Source organism: Aphelocoma coerulescens, chromosome 1 (assembly GCF_041296385.1).
Source record: "Aphelocoma coerulescens isolate FSJ_1873_10779 chromosome 1, UR_Acoe_1.0, whole genome shotgun sequence".
Taxonomy (NCBI): Eukaryota; Metazoa; Chordata; class Aves; order Passeriformes; family Corvidae; genus Aphelocoma; species Aphelocoma coerulescens.
This window is the reverse complement of record NC_091013.1, coordinates 10,910,880-10,928,364: the sequence shown is the minus strand read 5'-3', so window position 1 is coordinate 10,928,364 and position 17,485 is coordinate 10,910,880. Positions and strand designations below refer to the sequence as shown.

Genomic DNA, 17,485 nt, shown 5'->3' with positions numbered 1-17,485 from the left:
GGAAGGAAAAGGACACCAGAGGTCAAGCATTGCTACCAGGATGCGGCAAACAGCCCAGATTTGCATCGTTTCCAAGGCCTGCAGGTGCGGTCAGCAGCCTTGGTGGACACGAGCACAAATATGACCTCAATCTGGCTGCTTCTTTTCCCAAAAACACTGGGGGTTCTCTGTGAAATGGAAGCCTAGTGGTAATTTTTAATAACATTACTGGCTTGTACCTGGGAAGAAAGGCCACTCTAACACAGAACCTGTGTCATTACTGATAAAGGATGCAGTGACTCTGTAACAGAGCTAACTAAACAGCAGGATCTTCATGCCACAACACAGATGTCTCAAAAATAATGTTTAACGATAAAATAATATCATACAACATAGAGCACCTTTTCAAGTCTTAGCAATCAACATACAACTCAGAGAATCCATTTCTCTTCCAGATGAGTTAAAATGATAAAAAAGAGCTCCCTAACTTTGATGTATCATGATTTTTTAATGCAAGAGAATTTCTAAAATAAAATTTAAAAATTACAGTACGACAGAACCTGCCATCCATCAGAAATTTTAATATCATATTAATTTTTTGCTTCTGAAGTTAAATGTCACTTGAAGCCATGTTCTGTTACTGCAACATTCTGGAAAAGAATCCTTACAGGACAGAATTATTATCCCACCATAAGCTCAATTTAATTTGGTGGGAATTAGTTATACCATGTATATATTGAGGAGGTTACAGAATTCATAATAAAAAAAAAATACAGGTTATTATTAAATGAAGTATTTATCTGGCAACATCTCTGTTGACAATATATTACCTGAATAAATCCTCCTTACTTTTCAACAGTTTAAAAAAAAAGAAAGAGCCAAATAAGACTAGAATAAAATAATACTCTTTTTTTGGAGTCACTTTAATATTTCACCCAGCACCAGGGATACAATTATAAAGGTGCTTCAGCACTGCTCGAGATAACTTTCCTAGCACTGCTTTGACACCTGTTTTCTTCCAAAGGAATAAAGGAACAGATAGAGAAAGGATTATTTTTTAATTACATGAATTTCACTCTTGCAAAGTCTAGTTTTATAATGAATAATTCTGAGATGATCCTTCCATCACCTGTGCAAGCCTTAAGACTTGAGCTCTAGCACAACCAACTCTGCAGCTCTGCTGCACAAATGAGACAAAAAATTGTAAGGGGTGCAAGTCATTGCATACTTGCAGCAATACTAATGGCAACTGCACTATGACCTCAGCATGGATGGCAAAGCCAGACCACAGCATGACAGACACAATTCCTTCCTCTCCCACAGCTATTCAGCTTTCAATTTCCCCGTCATTAAAACATTAAGTGTCCTCAGCAAGGTTATAGGGCACTTAATAGATTATGCATTACCGTGCACACACACTGCAGGAGAACCTAAACTATGAATAGATGTTTTCCTTTAAAAATTTGATAACCTTCGATGAAATATCATTTTGAAAAGTATCTGTACTGAGTAATTTTCTTAAAAGATTTTCTGAATACTTTTTCTTAACACCCACATGAAACATCTAGAAATCTAAACTGTGACATTCATTGTGATTGCCCTAAAATCTGATCCAATTACACACAGTCATGCACAGACCCCGCTGTTGGTACTGTTTTCTCTTCAGAGTTCTGCAGCTTGCATTAGTAAAGAATAAAATGATAACAACTGATGAAGAAGTGCTATGGTATTGGGTCAAACCCTAAAGGTTGGGTTTTCAGTGGTATTTTTAAGTGCATGAATGAGTGATACCAGTTAATTCAACAAGAAAGTTACTCTTGAGAACTACTTTTATCAGTAGTTCTTTTCTGGATCCTAGTCTCATTAGTGAACTGATTCATTTGTCAGGTAAAACTAAGGCTGCAAGTGGAATTTTTTCAAGTATTTCCTCTCTTAAAATACGCAAAAGCTGCACAGCTTTAATATTTATTTAAATTTATTTATTAAAATCTATTTATTTAAAGGTAGCAACTATATTTAAACACAATGTACATAATAAGACTGACCACTATGCGGGAATCATTTAAAAAAGTTAATATATTTGAAAATAGTGTAATGCAAGTGTCCTGGAGACATGCATTTTTGTGTATAAAGGTGTGCTCAACCAGTGGTCTCCAAAGGGGTTCTTGTGCCTCAGGGAGTGCTCAAGACAATCCATCAGGATGCAGTAAATAAATACTTTTTGTACAGTTAATAGATTCAATTGAAAGTTTCAAAATAGTGTTTATTTCATCTTTATCAAAATAGTGTTTATTTAATCTTTATCACATCCTTTCTAATGTTCTACTTTTGGTATGTTTTATAATGTCAAAAATATATTAGTACAGTGGTACATGTACATAATTTATAAATAGATATACATCTATTGGAGGTGCGTACTCAAAATTATTTTTACTGGGAATGGTGTGAATAAAAATGTTTAGCAACCACTGTGTTAAACTACCTAAAACTACAGAGAGCAAATAACTTACAAGTGCAGGGTGAAACAAGTTAACACATTTTGCATCTGCAATATCTAAAACAATGTCTCTGTATGCTATTTAAATGTTTATTCAAGAAATAAACAGGAGGAATAAAACAGGAATACAAACAGGGTAATTACATCAACTTACATCTATATTTATCTTCCAGGTGTGCTTTACAAAGGGATACAACACCAGTTTTGAAAGATAAGACACGGATCCTTCCTGTTCGACCCCTAATGGAAAAGAAACATTGGTTGATAATACAATCCATTCATGTCATACTTTGTTTACGGTAACCAAGTTTACTGCAGTACTGTAGTCTTTATAAACTAAATCTCACAGAGAACACTCAAGCTGGATGGTTATTAGTTAAGCTAGAAATGAAAAAAAATCACATTACTGTGGCTTCACAGCCACAGCTGAACTGGACTGTGCTGTTGTATCAATTCTACCAGAAGCAGTCTCAACTGGAAATAATTACTCATCTCCTTTTTTTATGAAAAAAGTGAGTAAAGGGTCTTTACACTATGCTTATTTTAACAGGCTTCTCTATGAACTGCTGCTGAGTGATTCTCAGAGATGAGGTCCCTGACAGAACAACAAACCAGCCCTTTTGCCAACGACAATATAGCTTTAGTTTCACCAGAAATCTGATGAAGCACTCATTTTTAGAAAGTCTTTCTTACTGTCTGTCAGCCCTGCCCTGACTTGTCTGAAAAGGCAACAGCGAGCCAAGCATGAAAAAGCAGCCTCTGCCAGCAGTGTGCAGCGACAGAGACACTTGTAATATGCTCAGGTGAATGATAAAAGCTTGCCTAGAAATCATGGCAAGGCAGGCAGGCTGTACAGTTATACCATTAACACCTTGGTGTGGTTTCTGCGCTCCTCCTCGCAGCACTCAAACCTCTCCTGTGCAGTGCCAAGGAGCTGGGACACTCCAATCAGCCCCTGCTGCCTGTCAGCCTCCCCCTCACGCTCACTCCTGCCTTGTAACGTGCCCACGCTACTACTTCTGCTTTTTAATATGACAGCAAGAACAACATCCTCCTCTGAGCTGCAGGCAACGCAGTGACAAACCTTCACATCTTCTCTCAGTCATCTGCTTTAACTCAATTTACTTCCAGTTGCTAGCTTCCCCTCCAGACTTTTGTTTCTGATAGCATTTCAAATATGTAACATCTATTGCAAACGAAGACTTACACAAAACAGGAAGCTAATGCCAAAACCAAACATTTTTGAAGCAGAGCCTTTTCAACAGCTTTGAAGCATCACCAGTAAGGCCTCCACTGGGAATAAGATAAATCATGTAGAGGCAGGCCATGGTCATGCATAAGGCTGCACCCTAGGTAGAGATGCATGTGGTATTTTGAATCCTATGAAGGTGCTGAGGAGCCAGCAGTCCTCATTTACCCACATATCTCCCCTGCAAACCGTATAAAAAGTACAGACAGAAACCAGTGGACAGAGCCAAATTTAGAATTTGCAACTTTTTATTAAAGAATCTTGTGTTTTTCATCACGAATAAGCATTTGTAGTTTACCTATGCTTTCCATACTCTGGTCCTCTTACTCCTCTCCCTCAAATCTTTTCCAAATTAATTATCATCTGTGCCCTGAGAAACTCCTCCTGATGAATACCAGGCTCATGCAAATTATACAAGAGAAGAATATAGAATGATGATTGCTCTGCAAGGCAATTAAATTGAAACTTGTACGAATCATGAGTTGTTCAGTTCACTCTCCTCTCCTCCCAAGTCAAACCAATAATTTAGCATGCTACTGCAAATGAGCATGAGTGACTGATCAATTAAAACAAATCCGAAACGTGCTGGATTTGCAGAGCTGTACCCATAATTAGATCAGTCATTGACTGTGAATTTGATTAATATCTTTACAAACGACAGTTTTCAATTATAAGAAAAGTAAAGATTCAGTACATTTAATTAAATGTCTCCGGTAGCGCTGTGCACTTTGGTTGATCTCTGCCTATTAAGCTTACAATGAAAACTAAACACACGTAACCCCAAGGTCACCTCTCTTACCAGTGTAATTCAAACTTGAATTTTGGTAAAATAGCTACAAGCTTTCCTCACACATAAAACACCTCTGTGTTTCATTGTGCTCTGCAATATGCAGTTCCCCAGCATACCTAGGGACTTGTCTAGAAGCAGATAATTATAATTTCTAATGTACTTGCAGCACAGTGCAACATAAAGAAAACTAGACTGGACATGACAAATCTAAACTGGACAGTCCAGCTTAGGAGCAGCCTGTGGAATGACCTTTAGTTCCCTCTCTGCCTCTAATGTGACTGATACAGATTAATATCCCTAGCATATCTCTTTTGTTTTCACTAACTGGGAGTCTTTGTCTGTATGTTATTTATGGTTGATGGTAACTAAGAACTCTGTTCTGTGAAAGCCAAAGTAGACTAAAGAAATAAAACCTGGCTCTTGAATGAATACAGCACCATTCCCTAGTACTGGTATGCTACAAGAAATATAATGTAATCTGGGTAGGCCACTTCACAGGGAACTGCAGCTGCTGCAAAGGATGTCACAAACAACCACTTATTGGAGGTGATCCTGCAGAAAGACAGGATCCGTACAAATCTCTAGGGTTTTTTTGCAGGTAATCACCGAAGCTTCACTGCTGTAATAAAGGGTGGATGGAAGAACAATGTTATGGCCCTTCAGTATGGTTCAAAGTGTCAATGGAAATACAGTAATTGTCCCATGGCCTTCCAATTCTATAGGTAAATGTTTATTCTGTCACAGTAATGAGCCTGTCTGGTTGAGAGTGGCTGATAAAAACCTTAAAAACACAAATAAAATACTTCCACTGACTTTTCTAAAATTAAATTCAACAAATACAAATATAATGGCTCATTCTAAAATGAGCTTACAAAAATATGTTGGAATTTGCCTATGCATTATGAGCAGCATCATTAACCCACTTAAAAGGAATACTCATAAATTTTCTTCAGTTATATTTAGTCTGTTGTATTTATACTTATGGTACACTTTTTAAAATTAAATTTTGAATTAAATATTTCTCAAATCTTCTTACAGCTAAGGGTTGTAAGCACATTAGACAAGATATGAACCTCTTCCACCTTTGAAAAAGAATGACAGATTGAAAGCTACAGAAAATTGACATATTTGAAAACGTTTAACATCCAGAGAGGTACAGACAGGCAAGAGTTTATATAGTGTTCATTCTGTTGCTTCTTGATAATTCTCTTGAGCTTCTTTATCAAAATAAATTAAAAGGCCATATAAAGCCATGACCTACTGTGGACAGACACACCGTCACAGAATTGGTCTGAATGCAAAAATCTGCTTAAAAAGTTCTGGTTTCCAGCTCTCTCATTGCTTAGCTTAATAAATCTAGGATTGTAAGCCTAACCAAGGGCTGTATAGATTCAGCTAAATGCAGCCATTAAACCATTAGGTTTATTAAACTTTCACTTCAACTACTCTTTTTTTCAGCTCCAAGCCACCCATGCTATAATGAGGCAGACAGCTCGTTATACCTTCCTGCTCCCCTTCTGCTACTGGGAAAGCTCCTGGAGCTTTCCCATGTCCTGAGCCCCCCATACATACGTGTCGTAGACATTCAGAAGCCAGTTGAGGCACATGTCCACGCAAAGGGGAACGTTGACCAGGTTATTGTGCTCTTGCTCCAGTCGATCGTAAATGGTGGTCAGGCAGTTAATGATCTGCAGAATATCCATTGGCTGGTCGTTTTGTTTGAGGTTGTGCTGGTCCAAGGCATCACATGCAGCAGACAGACTCAGCAGATCCACTGTTGGAAGAAAAAAATACACCACCATAGAGACTGAAGAGAAACGTAAAATATCTTCTCAAAGTCACATGCAAGACTGGTTTCAGGACTCCTACAGATGCACTGTTATTCAGCTGTGGCCTTAGAAACCAGTGTGTATCTGTTCCATTTTTAGCTGTAAAGACATATTATGCTCTTTGGTCCTACAGAAATATTACGCATAAATTACTATGCAAGTAAAAATTACGTATTTCACACTTTATGTTCCTACAGATAGGCTAATATTTGATTACTGCATTCACCAGATGTGCTGTCACGACAGCACAGGTCATCAGCTTTCCTGAGATGTGTTGCCCCATTTCCTAGAGAAGTCAAGCAATCTTAACCGAACCAAACTCCTCAAGGAATATGCAAACAAATCAGAACTGAACTGTGATTAACCTCTCTGTTACTTTTTCGCTAGTGAGGACAGGGAAGAGAAGGTTCTGGAAACACTAAATGGCCTATTTCAACATTTATTAATTAAATGTATCAATTTTTATCTTTGAAGAGCATGTATATTTATAAATACCTCTATGGCATTATAGAGTAAGACATGTTTAAACTTATCAGTCAACATGCAACAGAGCTTTTTGTCACAGACACTTAAAAACTTGATTTTGTTCTAATTTAAGTCAGTTGCATTTTGAAATTTGGATGTCCAGGGCAAAACTGAACTTCCCTTTCTCAGCTCAGCCTCTGAAAACTAGTATCACCAAGCAGCATCACACTTAGGGGGACATGAAATTATGGGATGTTGGTTTATGAAGTAAGGCAGGAATAAGAACAAAGCAAATCAGAAAAATGAGAAGCTTGATGATGACCTTCCGGCTGCCACAGGAAAACCCTCTGTATCTCCTTGCAGTGAATTTCCAGGGTGTGAGCAATGGGGATGTTAAAGCGCAGATGCTGTTAATCCTGCTCATGCCAGGAGCAGTCACGAAGTGTAGCACAATGCAGTATGACCCAAGGGAGCAGCATCTGGTTCAAAACGAACTGCCCAAAATCATCCAGGAAATTCTTCATAAAACTGGAAAATGAACTGACTCAACTGCAAGACCAGTTGTTCTCTCACAAGAATAAAAAATGTGCCTTCTTGAGTTCTGGTAAGCAACATCTCTTCATAACGTCAAAAAAACTCCATGATGTGCACAGGCTAAATGCAGAACACCATACAGGAATTTTTTTAGAACTTGATCCTGTTTAAGGGCCCATTTGGCAAATTCACACTTGAGTATCCTATTTCATCCAGGATGAAACTTCCCCTTTGATGTCCTAGTGGGAGATGAGAGATACTTTAACTGCCCACAGGGCAGCTTCACAATGCTGCTTGGACAGTACGCTGGGATTTCATAATTGCTAGAAGAATTTCAAGAGTATACATTTCATTGGAAATCAATAGCGACTTCTGGTACTAAATCCCTTACGCACTTCTGAAAATTTAATCCTCTGGGCCTAACATACCTAGTTCTAGAGTGATTAAGGAAACCTTGGAAGGCTCTCCCTATTATTACACCAAGAAATTTAACTTTGACTCTATGATTTTGTGCAGGGTTTTACTGGAGTTTTAGTTTTTTTCACATTAGCATACAGACATTTATTGAAATAAAATATTTTGGAATATTATGTTTAACCTACTAGCATAAAAAATATAGCTATTCTAATGTCAGTTATATACTGCAAAAGCATCAGACCCATTCCTGAGAGTCTCAGAAAGATGCTTTTCTTCTAAGAATTCATTAGTCACACTGAAAATAGAGCACAGCCCTCCCAACACCTATAACTCCGAGTTTAAAGCTGAACTCTCAGTTCCTTTGAGACTACAAATCAATGGTAATTAAATGAACCCCTCAGGCATCTGAGTGGCAGCATAATTATATATGCAGCTACTGCTAAACATGGGTCATTCCACATTGTGAAAGCTCTTCCTGTTAATAAGCAGCATATTCCGAAAACCCTTTCAGCCAACTCTTCATCAACCTCCTGTCCTATCCCCAAGCCTGTAACACATGATCATCTCCTGACAACCAAAAACCTCTTGCTAACGTGTTCTGCTTTAGGGAACTTCTTTTTGTGGGTAAAAGTAAGGCTCTGGTCTTCATCACATTAAGATCCTCCTTCATCTTTCCCACCAAGACTTAAGAAATGTGTGTGGGGGGTCTTCTCCCAGAACATGGAACTGTGCATTTCTTTCCTAAAAGCAGATATGGAGGCCCCCATGAATGACCAACTTTCACAAGACAAGCTCCACAGTCAGATATGTATTGAAGAGCTGAGTATTTGGCACCATGCAGTGATTTGAAAAGCTTTAATTAAAATAAACCACACCATTTTATGCTTTGCACGTCTTTTGGGTTCTCTGCCACTCTTACACTTTTCTATTTAAAATTCCAAAACTGACTCCAAAATCTGTGTGAGCAGTGGCTTCTAGATTATTTTGAAGCCTAAGTCATTTATATAAATATTTCTTTAGCCTCTAAGGCAATAGAGAAAAGGTTAGGATGTTTTTAACTAGACACTGCCAGATTGCAGGAAAAGTATAAAAGACAACATGGAATAAGTAACACCAGATGAAGGACAGAAGTGACAATTAACAGGCAGGAGAAAGTACACTCTAGAGGTCACAAACTGAACTTAGGAAAAACTCAACATATGGCTGGTAATAAAAAGTATAAATGGTCCTCCCAGAATGCAAGATCATCTCCTCTGTAACCTGCTGCTGTTGGCTGACACATTAAAAAAATGTATTTAATCTAGTCTGCGTAAAATTAAAGGAAAAAAGACCCCTAAGAGAAGTTCTCGAATATTTTCTTTTGCCACATTTCCAAGAAAAGTTTGTGAATACATCTCATTTTATTGACATCACAGTGTTCTGATGTGGTTTGCACTTGAAGATCAGATCTTTAAAAGTAGCAAAACAAGAAAGTCATCATGCTTTGATGTGATTATCAAAGGAAACCATGCATTTAAAAAAACGTGGTGCAATAGTTACACATGGCATGCTCACAATAATTTTGAAGGCTGAAATGATAGAGCCACACACTAGATAACACAATACATAAGCACTTATTTGTTAAGGATTGCTATTTTCCATGTCCTTCTTTAGGTTTAATATCCTAGTGTCTTAATATTCATTGGGCTGATTCATGAACCGAAAAGAACTGAAGTACAGCTCCCTTTTAAAGAGTTTCTATTCTTGCCACTGAGAAATAGGCTGTACCTTTACTTCTGCAGGCCTTCTATTACACACACACTTTTAGAGTACTCCTCAGTAGAGAAAACTGCTGCTTTCTATGAAGTTTGCAGAAAAGAAGATATATAGAGAGATATATATATAGACATATCTATCTATATATCTATATATCTAAAAACTCCTGCAATTTTAAAACAAAAATGAAAAGGAAGAGCTGAATGCAGCACCTACTGCAAGTGGGATTTTGGCTTTGCGTAGGAGCCCTGAAACCCAGCACTGTGCTCTAATTCTACTATTGCCAAAATGCAGAAAAATAATTTTGTAACGAGTAGAGGTTTTTAAAAAAATCTAATTAAACTGAGTTCATGAGTGACACTGAAATGATAGAATACACAAATACAACGATGGTGTCTCCAGGCAAAAATATTTGTAAGAACAAAGCCTGCTAACCAAATTCCTTAAATACTTCTCCTTAGATACAAGTACGAAGAATGTGCTAGAGTAATCACTGTAAGCGCCACTGCATGTCTCTGAGAGCATCAATTCTCTGAAAATTTACCTAAATGTAACCTCAAGAGATGAAATTACTTCAGCTTGCTCAGCTGGACAGGGGAGGGAAAATACACTGAAAAGCTCATGGGTCAAGATAAGGACAGGGAGATATCACTCATGAGTTACTGTCACAGGCAAAACAGACCCGACTTGGGAGAATCAACTGAATTTATTACCAGTCAAATCAGAGGAGGATAATTAGTAGTAAATCTTAAAACACATCCCCCAGCCCCTCCCTTCTTCCCAGGGTCATCTTCACTCCCAAATTCTCTACCTCCTCCCCTGCAGCAGCAGCAGGGGAATGGGGGCTGCAGTCAGTTCATCACACGTTGTTTCTGCTGCTGCTTCCTCTGCAGTGGGAGGATTCCTCACATCTTCCCCTGCTCCACTGTGCAGTCTCCCATGGGAGACAGTCCTCTACAAACTGCTCCAACGCAAGTTCTTCCCACTGGCTAGTTCTTCACAAACTGCTCCAGAGTGGGTCCCTCCCACAGGATGCTGTCCTTCAGGAACAGACAGTGCTGCCAGCAAACCTGCTCCAGCGTGGGCACCTCTCCAAGAGTTCACAATTCCTGCCATGAGCCTGCTCTGGTGTGGGCTTCACATGGGTCATATCCTCCTTCAGGATCCTCCTCCACCTGCTCTGGCGTGGGGTCCTCCACAGGCTGCCGGTGGATATTTGCTCCACTGTGGAGCTCTGTGGGCAGCAGGGGCACAGCTGCCTCACCATGGTCTTCTGAGGAGTCTCAGCTCTGGCACCCAGAGCATCTCCTCCCCCTCCTGCACTGATCCTGGTATCCGCAGTGTTGTTTCTCTGACAGATTTCCCCTCCTCTTTCCCAGCTGCTGTTGTGCAGCAGATTTTCTACCGCACCCTTCTCAGCTGCATTATCCTACAGGCAGTACCACTGCCACTGATGGGCTTGGCCTTGGCCAGGTCTGTCTCAGAGCTGGCTGGCATTGGCTCTGTCAGACATAGAGTAAATGTCTAGCAGCTTCTTAGAGAAACCACCCCTGGAGACACCCGCTACCAAAACCTGGCCATGCAAACCCGACACAAAAGTCCAAGATGAGTCCAGAATTATTTAATGGTAGGAATCAGTTGCTGAAAAACACCTGAAGGACCACAGAGTCATCAGTCACAGCCAGCAAAGGTTTGTGAGGGGAAAGTCCTGCTTAATATACTTAATTTCCTTTTATAATATAGTAACCCAGCTAGTTGACCAAGGGAAGCCAGTTCATGTGATCGTTTTGGATTTCAGTAAAGTTTTCAATACTGTCTCTCACAGGCTCTTTCTGGAAAAAATGTCCAGCCCACAGCTGGATAAACACATCATGTGATGGGTGAGCAGCTGACTCACAGATGGGGCACAAAGGGTTACAGTGAATGGGGTGACATCAGACTGGTGACCTGTCTCTAGGGGGGCTCTACAGGGCTCCATCCTCAGCTGTGTGCTTCTCAACATCTTCATAAAGGACTTAACACAGGACTGGAAGTGATACTGAGCAAATTTGCAGGTGATAAGAGACTGGGAGCTGTTGACTCCCTTGAAGGCAGGGAGACGTCAACAAATTAGAGGCCTGTGCAGTCACCAACCATGTGCAATTCAACAAGGGAAAGTGCTGGATTCTGCACCTGGGATGGTGCAGCCCTGGATGTATGGACAGACTGGGGAATGAGAGGCTGGAAAGCAGTGCCAGGGAAAGGGACCTCGGGGTCCTGGTTGATGGAAAGTTGAACCTCAGTCACCAGTGCCCTGGCAGCCAGGAGGGCCAAGCATGTCCTGAGGGGCTTCAGGCACAGCATCACCAGCTGGGCAAGGGAGGGGATTGTCCTGCTCTGCTCTGAGCTGGGGCAGCCTCACCTTGAGTGCTGGGGCAGCTTTGGGTGCCACAATATAAAAAAGACATTAAGTTGTTAAAGAGCATCCAAAGGAGGGCAGTAAGGATGGTGAAGGGGGAAGCTTGAGGGGAAGCTGTGTGAGGAGAGACTGAGGGCACTTGGTCTGTTCAGCCTGGAGGAGACTGAGGGGAGACCTCACTGTGCCTACAACTTCCTTCTGAAGGGGAGGGGCAGGCACTGATCACTTCTCTCTGTGACCAGTGACAAGACCCAAGGGAATGGCCTGAAGCTGTGTCAGGGGAGGTTTAGGTTGGGTATTAGAAAAAGGTTCTTCACCCTGAGAGTGGTTGGGCACTGGAACAGGCTCCCAAAGGCAGTGGTCATAGCACCAAGCTTGACAGAGTTCAAGAAGTGTCTGGACAACCCTCTCAGGCACATGATGTGATTCTTGAGGTGTCCTGCCCAGGACCAGGAGTTGGACTTGAATGATACTTTTGAGTTCCTTCCAACTCAAAATACTCTATGATTCTAATACAGCTAAAATGAGATGCAAGGTTTTGCACTTTCAGTCATAAAAACCTGTTACAAGTTACACTTATGCACTGCCAGCTAGTTAATTCCAAAAAGTCTGCTTCCTTCAGTGCTGCATTGATTATGAATACTTTTCACCGCAAATCACTCCAGTTTCTTTATATCACATTTCCACAGTGAGTGTGGCAAAAGTGCTGTACCATGGAGAGATGTTTATATTTCTAATCATCATAATTCCTTCTTTGTCACTGCATTCATGTTGAAATCTTTCATTATGTTACAAGACTTTTCACTTAATGTTTATTTTTCCCTTTTTTTTCCTATTTTTAATACATTCAGAAATTAAGTCTGCACACTTTACCGGAATTCACCCATGCTTATAAGCCTAAAAGTAAACACGCTCAAAAATACTGAGGTTTGACACAGGTCCAGAAAGCATGTGAGCACAAATCCAACTTGAGATAATCAACAGTTGAGACATTTGCAACTGTGTCAGAAATTTAACCCTGTAACTAAATGCCAAATAGTGAATGTTAAAATATTTTAATAATTCTCCCAACTGGACTGCCTAATAAACTACTTGCAACTAGCTGGCCTATCAAGAAAACTCTGAGCGAATTATTTAGCTATCAAGCTACAATAAGCTGAAAAGGAAATGTAATTCCAGTGAAAAGTAGAATAACATACAGCAGTTGGGAGAATTAAAATGTTCGAACATGCACACCATTAATGTACAGCTGATGAGAGACTTCTCAACACAACTGAAAGCTGGGGAAAAAATGAAGCTAAATGTTTATTGTGATGATCTCATTTAAAAGACAATAACCCCTCAGGGTTCAAGATTCAACAAACCATTAGCAACTCCAGCTCTGAAGTGATTATTCCACCCAAGCTCTCACTGTTCCCACCACACCACAGCTGTGTTCCTTTTGGCTGTAAAGCTGCGGCTGACACAGGACATGGCACAGTGACATGGCACAGGATAGGGCACAGTGAAAATACCTGGCTAAGGAGTGTAAAGATAAGAAACATGTATAGTATATGTACAGTTTTATTATTGAACTGCTGCTCTGCTTTACAAGGGACAGATCTGCAGACCACCCAGCACTGTGGTTTTGTAATGATCACGCAAACATGTGGCAGCAGAAGGCTCTTCAGGTGAGAGGTTTTCATGTACCAGGCTGAGCTGGGGGTATGTGTGGGAGTGTTTTTCTGCTTCTGAAAGCTGTGAATAAACTTGTGTCATGGAGCCTTCCCGGCAGCAGGTGAGGCACAGGCAGGTACTTACGGCAGAGAGCTTTCTGCAGCCTGCGGAGTTTCATGGCAGTCCTGTACGCCGAGAATCTGACGTTGTTCAAATCAGCTGCAGGGAGGCAATATTAGAACAAAAGATCAGCTTTACACATTAGAAACAACCAGACTCACAAAGACATTGTTATGTTGATCTACAAGATTATACCTGTTGGTTAAAAGAGCAGAGGGGGAAAAAATTTTGTTGGAAATTTCACTGAGCTAAAACTGTCAAATCTTGACAATCAACCATCCAAAAAAACCCCACTAAGTCCTAAAGTATTACTTCCTTTTGTTCAAAGGCACTGAACTAAAGAGCACTTGAAAGGACAACACCAGTGACTGCAGCAGTGTGTCTGAAAATACTGCAGAGCTTTTCACACTGAAGGCACTGTGAGGGAGGTAAGACCCTGAAACTCTTCCTTGCTCACCTTATGCACCAGCCAGGCTGTATGCAGGCAGTCCTGAGGGAAGGGCTCTGCCCAGGAAAAAAGAGGTGACTCTCAGTTACTGCTAAAACAAAAAACTTATTTAAAAAATCCAATTAAACTTCTGTGCTTTCTGTCTAAGCAGGCCCCAGCCATGCCCAGAGATGCAGAGCCTTTCTGGAGAGAAGCCAGCTCACCCAGCCAGGTGAGTTCCCAGGTCCCCACCTGCACAATGGCAGGGAGCCAGTGGCTCTGGCAATGTGATAGGGTATGGCACCTGGTTGGAAACACATTGTCTGGCTCAACTTTTGCTAGAGCTGTCCTCATATGTTTAACAAAATAAGGACATCAGCACAAGTCCCCACTGAATAGTTTAACCGTGGCTTGCAAAAATGCCGGGGACACTGTGGGGACAAAGACATACCAGATCAGAGCACAAAAGCTGGCTCCCAAGGGGCACTGCCAGCAGCTGCCCTGGGAACTGAGGAGTGTGGCAGGGGACACACCCATATGCTACAGGGCAGCCACCCCACCAATGAAAAAACAGATGCATGCTCTTGGCCCTGTCACCTACCCAGCTAATTCCTGGGCGCAGACACTCCTGTGCAGCCTAAGGATCATTCCCAAGAGATTGCTTGGCATATTGCAACTTAAAGGTTCTCCAGAACAGAAATGCACTGCTTGTGCCAGCCAGTTTCAGCACCTGACAACACTGCTGAATGCATTTAATTTACTGATGAAACCCATGGAGCCTAAGGAATTACTGATGGGAAAGTGTTCAGAAAATGTAAACTATGATCTAAATATAAACACATTAGGGGAAAAAATGTAGTGGGTCAAAATAAAGGTCTTTTTAGCTCAATAAGCTTCCTCCAAGCCTGACAGACTGTTAGAGAAAGAATATGATGAAAAACAGGGAAAGACAAAACATTTCCTTGCTGGCATATGAGCTAAGGTGCTGTAAAGCTGTTTGAAATGTGGTAACTTGGGTGTAACTATCCCAACATCATTTATAATGCTGTACAGGTATAGGTAGCAGAGGGAATATAGTCTCAATTATATTAATTTTAATTAAGCTGTTCTGAATGAATAATATGAGGTATGATAATTCAGTAGTTTTGTATACCTTAACCAAAGCTGTGGAATGTTTCTGAAACAGGTCTTAGAGCAAGAAAGAAAGTTTCAGATTTGTACATAATTTCTTTTTCTTTGCATAAGATGCAACTGCCCATTTTCAATGGGCACTTCTGTATATTGCTCCTGCCAGCTCTGTCTCTCACAATCATCCCGACAGGTCCTTTATTATGTGGTGTAGAATACAGTGAGAAGTTTAAATAAAGCGACTTAATTTGTCTTAAATGGAAATTAATAAAGAAGTCTCTTGCAAACACACCATGAATTCAATTACATTTTGTACCCTTGTTGCAAATCTGTATTTGAATTCTGTAAAAGAATATTATGGCTAGCATTTGACAAAATGAAGAAGCCTTTCTTGAATTCTTCCTGAGTGTTCTGAAAAAAGCTTATCTATTTATTATTTACATTTTCAGAAATGTGAGTAAATATATATACATATTTCAGGCCTCAATCAAGGCAGAAAATACAATCTGTGAAGACATTTAATCCTGGAAGTGCTACAGTTTACATCTATTTTTCAGTACATGTAATACATACTGAATTTATCATCAACCTTAACGACATTGCTGCCAAGAAGCATCTGCTCTAAATGATGAAGCAGCAATGTCAGGTGCTCATTTTGGAGCCCTCATCTCAGGTTTTGGGAAAGTAGTAGCACTGCTGCTCATTTGGCTCTGCAAGCCAAGGCTAAGCCATTGCACACCTCCACTGCCACCTTCACTGCTGCCACCAGGAGTAGCCCGCACCCAGTTACTGTCCCTGTGCCAACTGCTCACTTCTGTCTTCCTTATGCCACCACCTCCGTGCTCCTGATGGGAAGCTGTCCTACCAGATGGTGACTGTCACTTAAAGTCACTGGATCTTAAAGATTTCACTTTTCCCCTCGCTATGCCTATGAAACTGCCAGTGGTGTCTTTCCTCCCCTGGGGCTACTGCTGGAACAAACGTATTGATCTGTGTAGCAACGAAAAGGGGCCCAGCTGCCTCCTAACTGGGTTCAAAACATTTCCCTAGATGAGACCCCCTTTAAATGAACCACAGAACACAAGACTGCCAGGGAATGAGTCTCAGCCCCTGGGCTGGGGAGCACTGGACATAAAGACACCCCTCACAGTGAGTGGAGGGACCTTGAGTGAGGAGCACGGAAGCACTGCCTGGTCACAATCCAGTTGCTCCTGCTGGGAACAGGCAGAGGAGGGAGGAAGGAGGCTCAAGCAGCAGCAACTTTCCAAAAGCCTATGGAAACACCAGTAGTTCCTACCTCTCTGTGTTGTGAAATTGTTTTTGTTTTTTTTCTTTCCTGTGTCCTAAGGGATAAAAAGTTGTTGCTTTCTCCACCCCCACACAGCCCACTAAAAGAGTCAGGACCTATTAAGCCTTGATTCCAAAGCTTTTATCATTTTGGAGTAGGTTGAGGCGCTCAGTGCACACAAGTTTTCATTCAGCTCTTTCCTCCCACTCCTAGAAAGTATGCACCACCTCATCCTTCAAACGGGGTGGTCAGGGGCCCTTGCTGTATTGTGAAACTTTTGCAAGTTGTTAACAATACTCCCTCTTTTTGCTCAGAAGGCAACTTTCAAGCTTTGAACAAAAAACCAGAAATGCCCGAGAGCACAGCCTGTTTATGGTCTGAACCAACGATGCAGTGGAAGAGGTCACCTGGCCCCTGGAAAGGAACAGACAGAAGAAAGGATCACGAGGGAGTACTGGGTGACATATTTACGTCCCAGAGCAAAGAGAAATCATGATTTTTCCATCACTCAGCCATGAATGACCTCTCTGTTCAAGTGAATGTATATCTTTCTCTATATAATAACATGATAACTGTGAACAAGAACTAGTGCTTTTATTACAAATGCAGCTTCAATGAAGGATACTTCAGACTGCTGATAGGAGTAACTCAAATCAGAAATACTGTGGCAAGATGATAATTAAATTCTAACATTTTCTGCATAATTCTGCATGTTGAGAGAAATCTCAAAACATAAGGGCTATGTTCTATTTCTACAGTACTCTAGAAACACTTGCAATTACACACAGCAGATCCTTTTGCTAGTGGATAATCAGGCAAAAAACCCACTCATTTGAGAAGTGGTCAGTGATTCAAACCACTGCTGGAATGTCCCACTGACTACTGACACAGTAACAACAAATAAAATCTTGTCATTTGGGGTTTTTTTTAAATCCTCCCTTGCTGAATTTCAG

General features: G+C 40.8%; 1 protein-coding gene across 14 annotated transcripts in view; it reads right to left on the bottom strand.

Annotated features, from left to right (window-relative positions):
• Window positions 1-17,485, bottom strand: part of DMD (dystrophin) — a 1,181,986-nt gene that overhangs the window by 54,620 nt on the left and 1,109,881 nt on the right. For all 14 annotated transcript variants that reach the window (XM_069032076.1, XM_069032238.1, XM_069031841.1 and 11 more), the window contains 3 exons: window positions 13,714-13,788; window positions 6,088-6,289; window positions 2,631-2,716 (listed from right to left, as the gene is read on the bottom strand). In XM_069032076.1, the coding sequence (XP_068888177.1) occupies window positions 2,631-2,716; window positions 6,088-6,289; window positions 13,714-13,788 (363 nt within the window). The remainder of the gene's footprint in view (window positions 1-2,630; window positions 2,717-6,087; window positions 6,290-13,713; window positions 13,789-17,485) is intronic.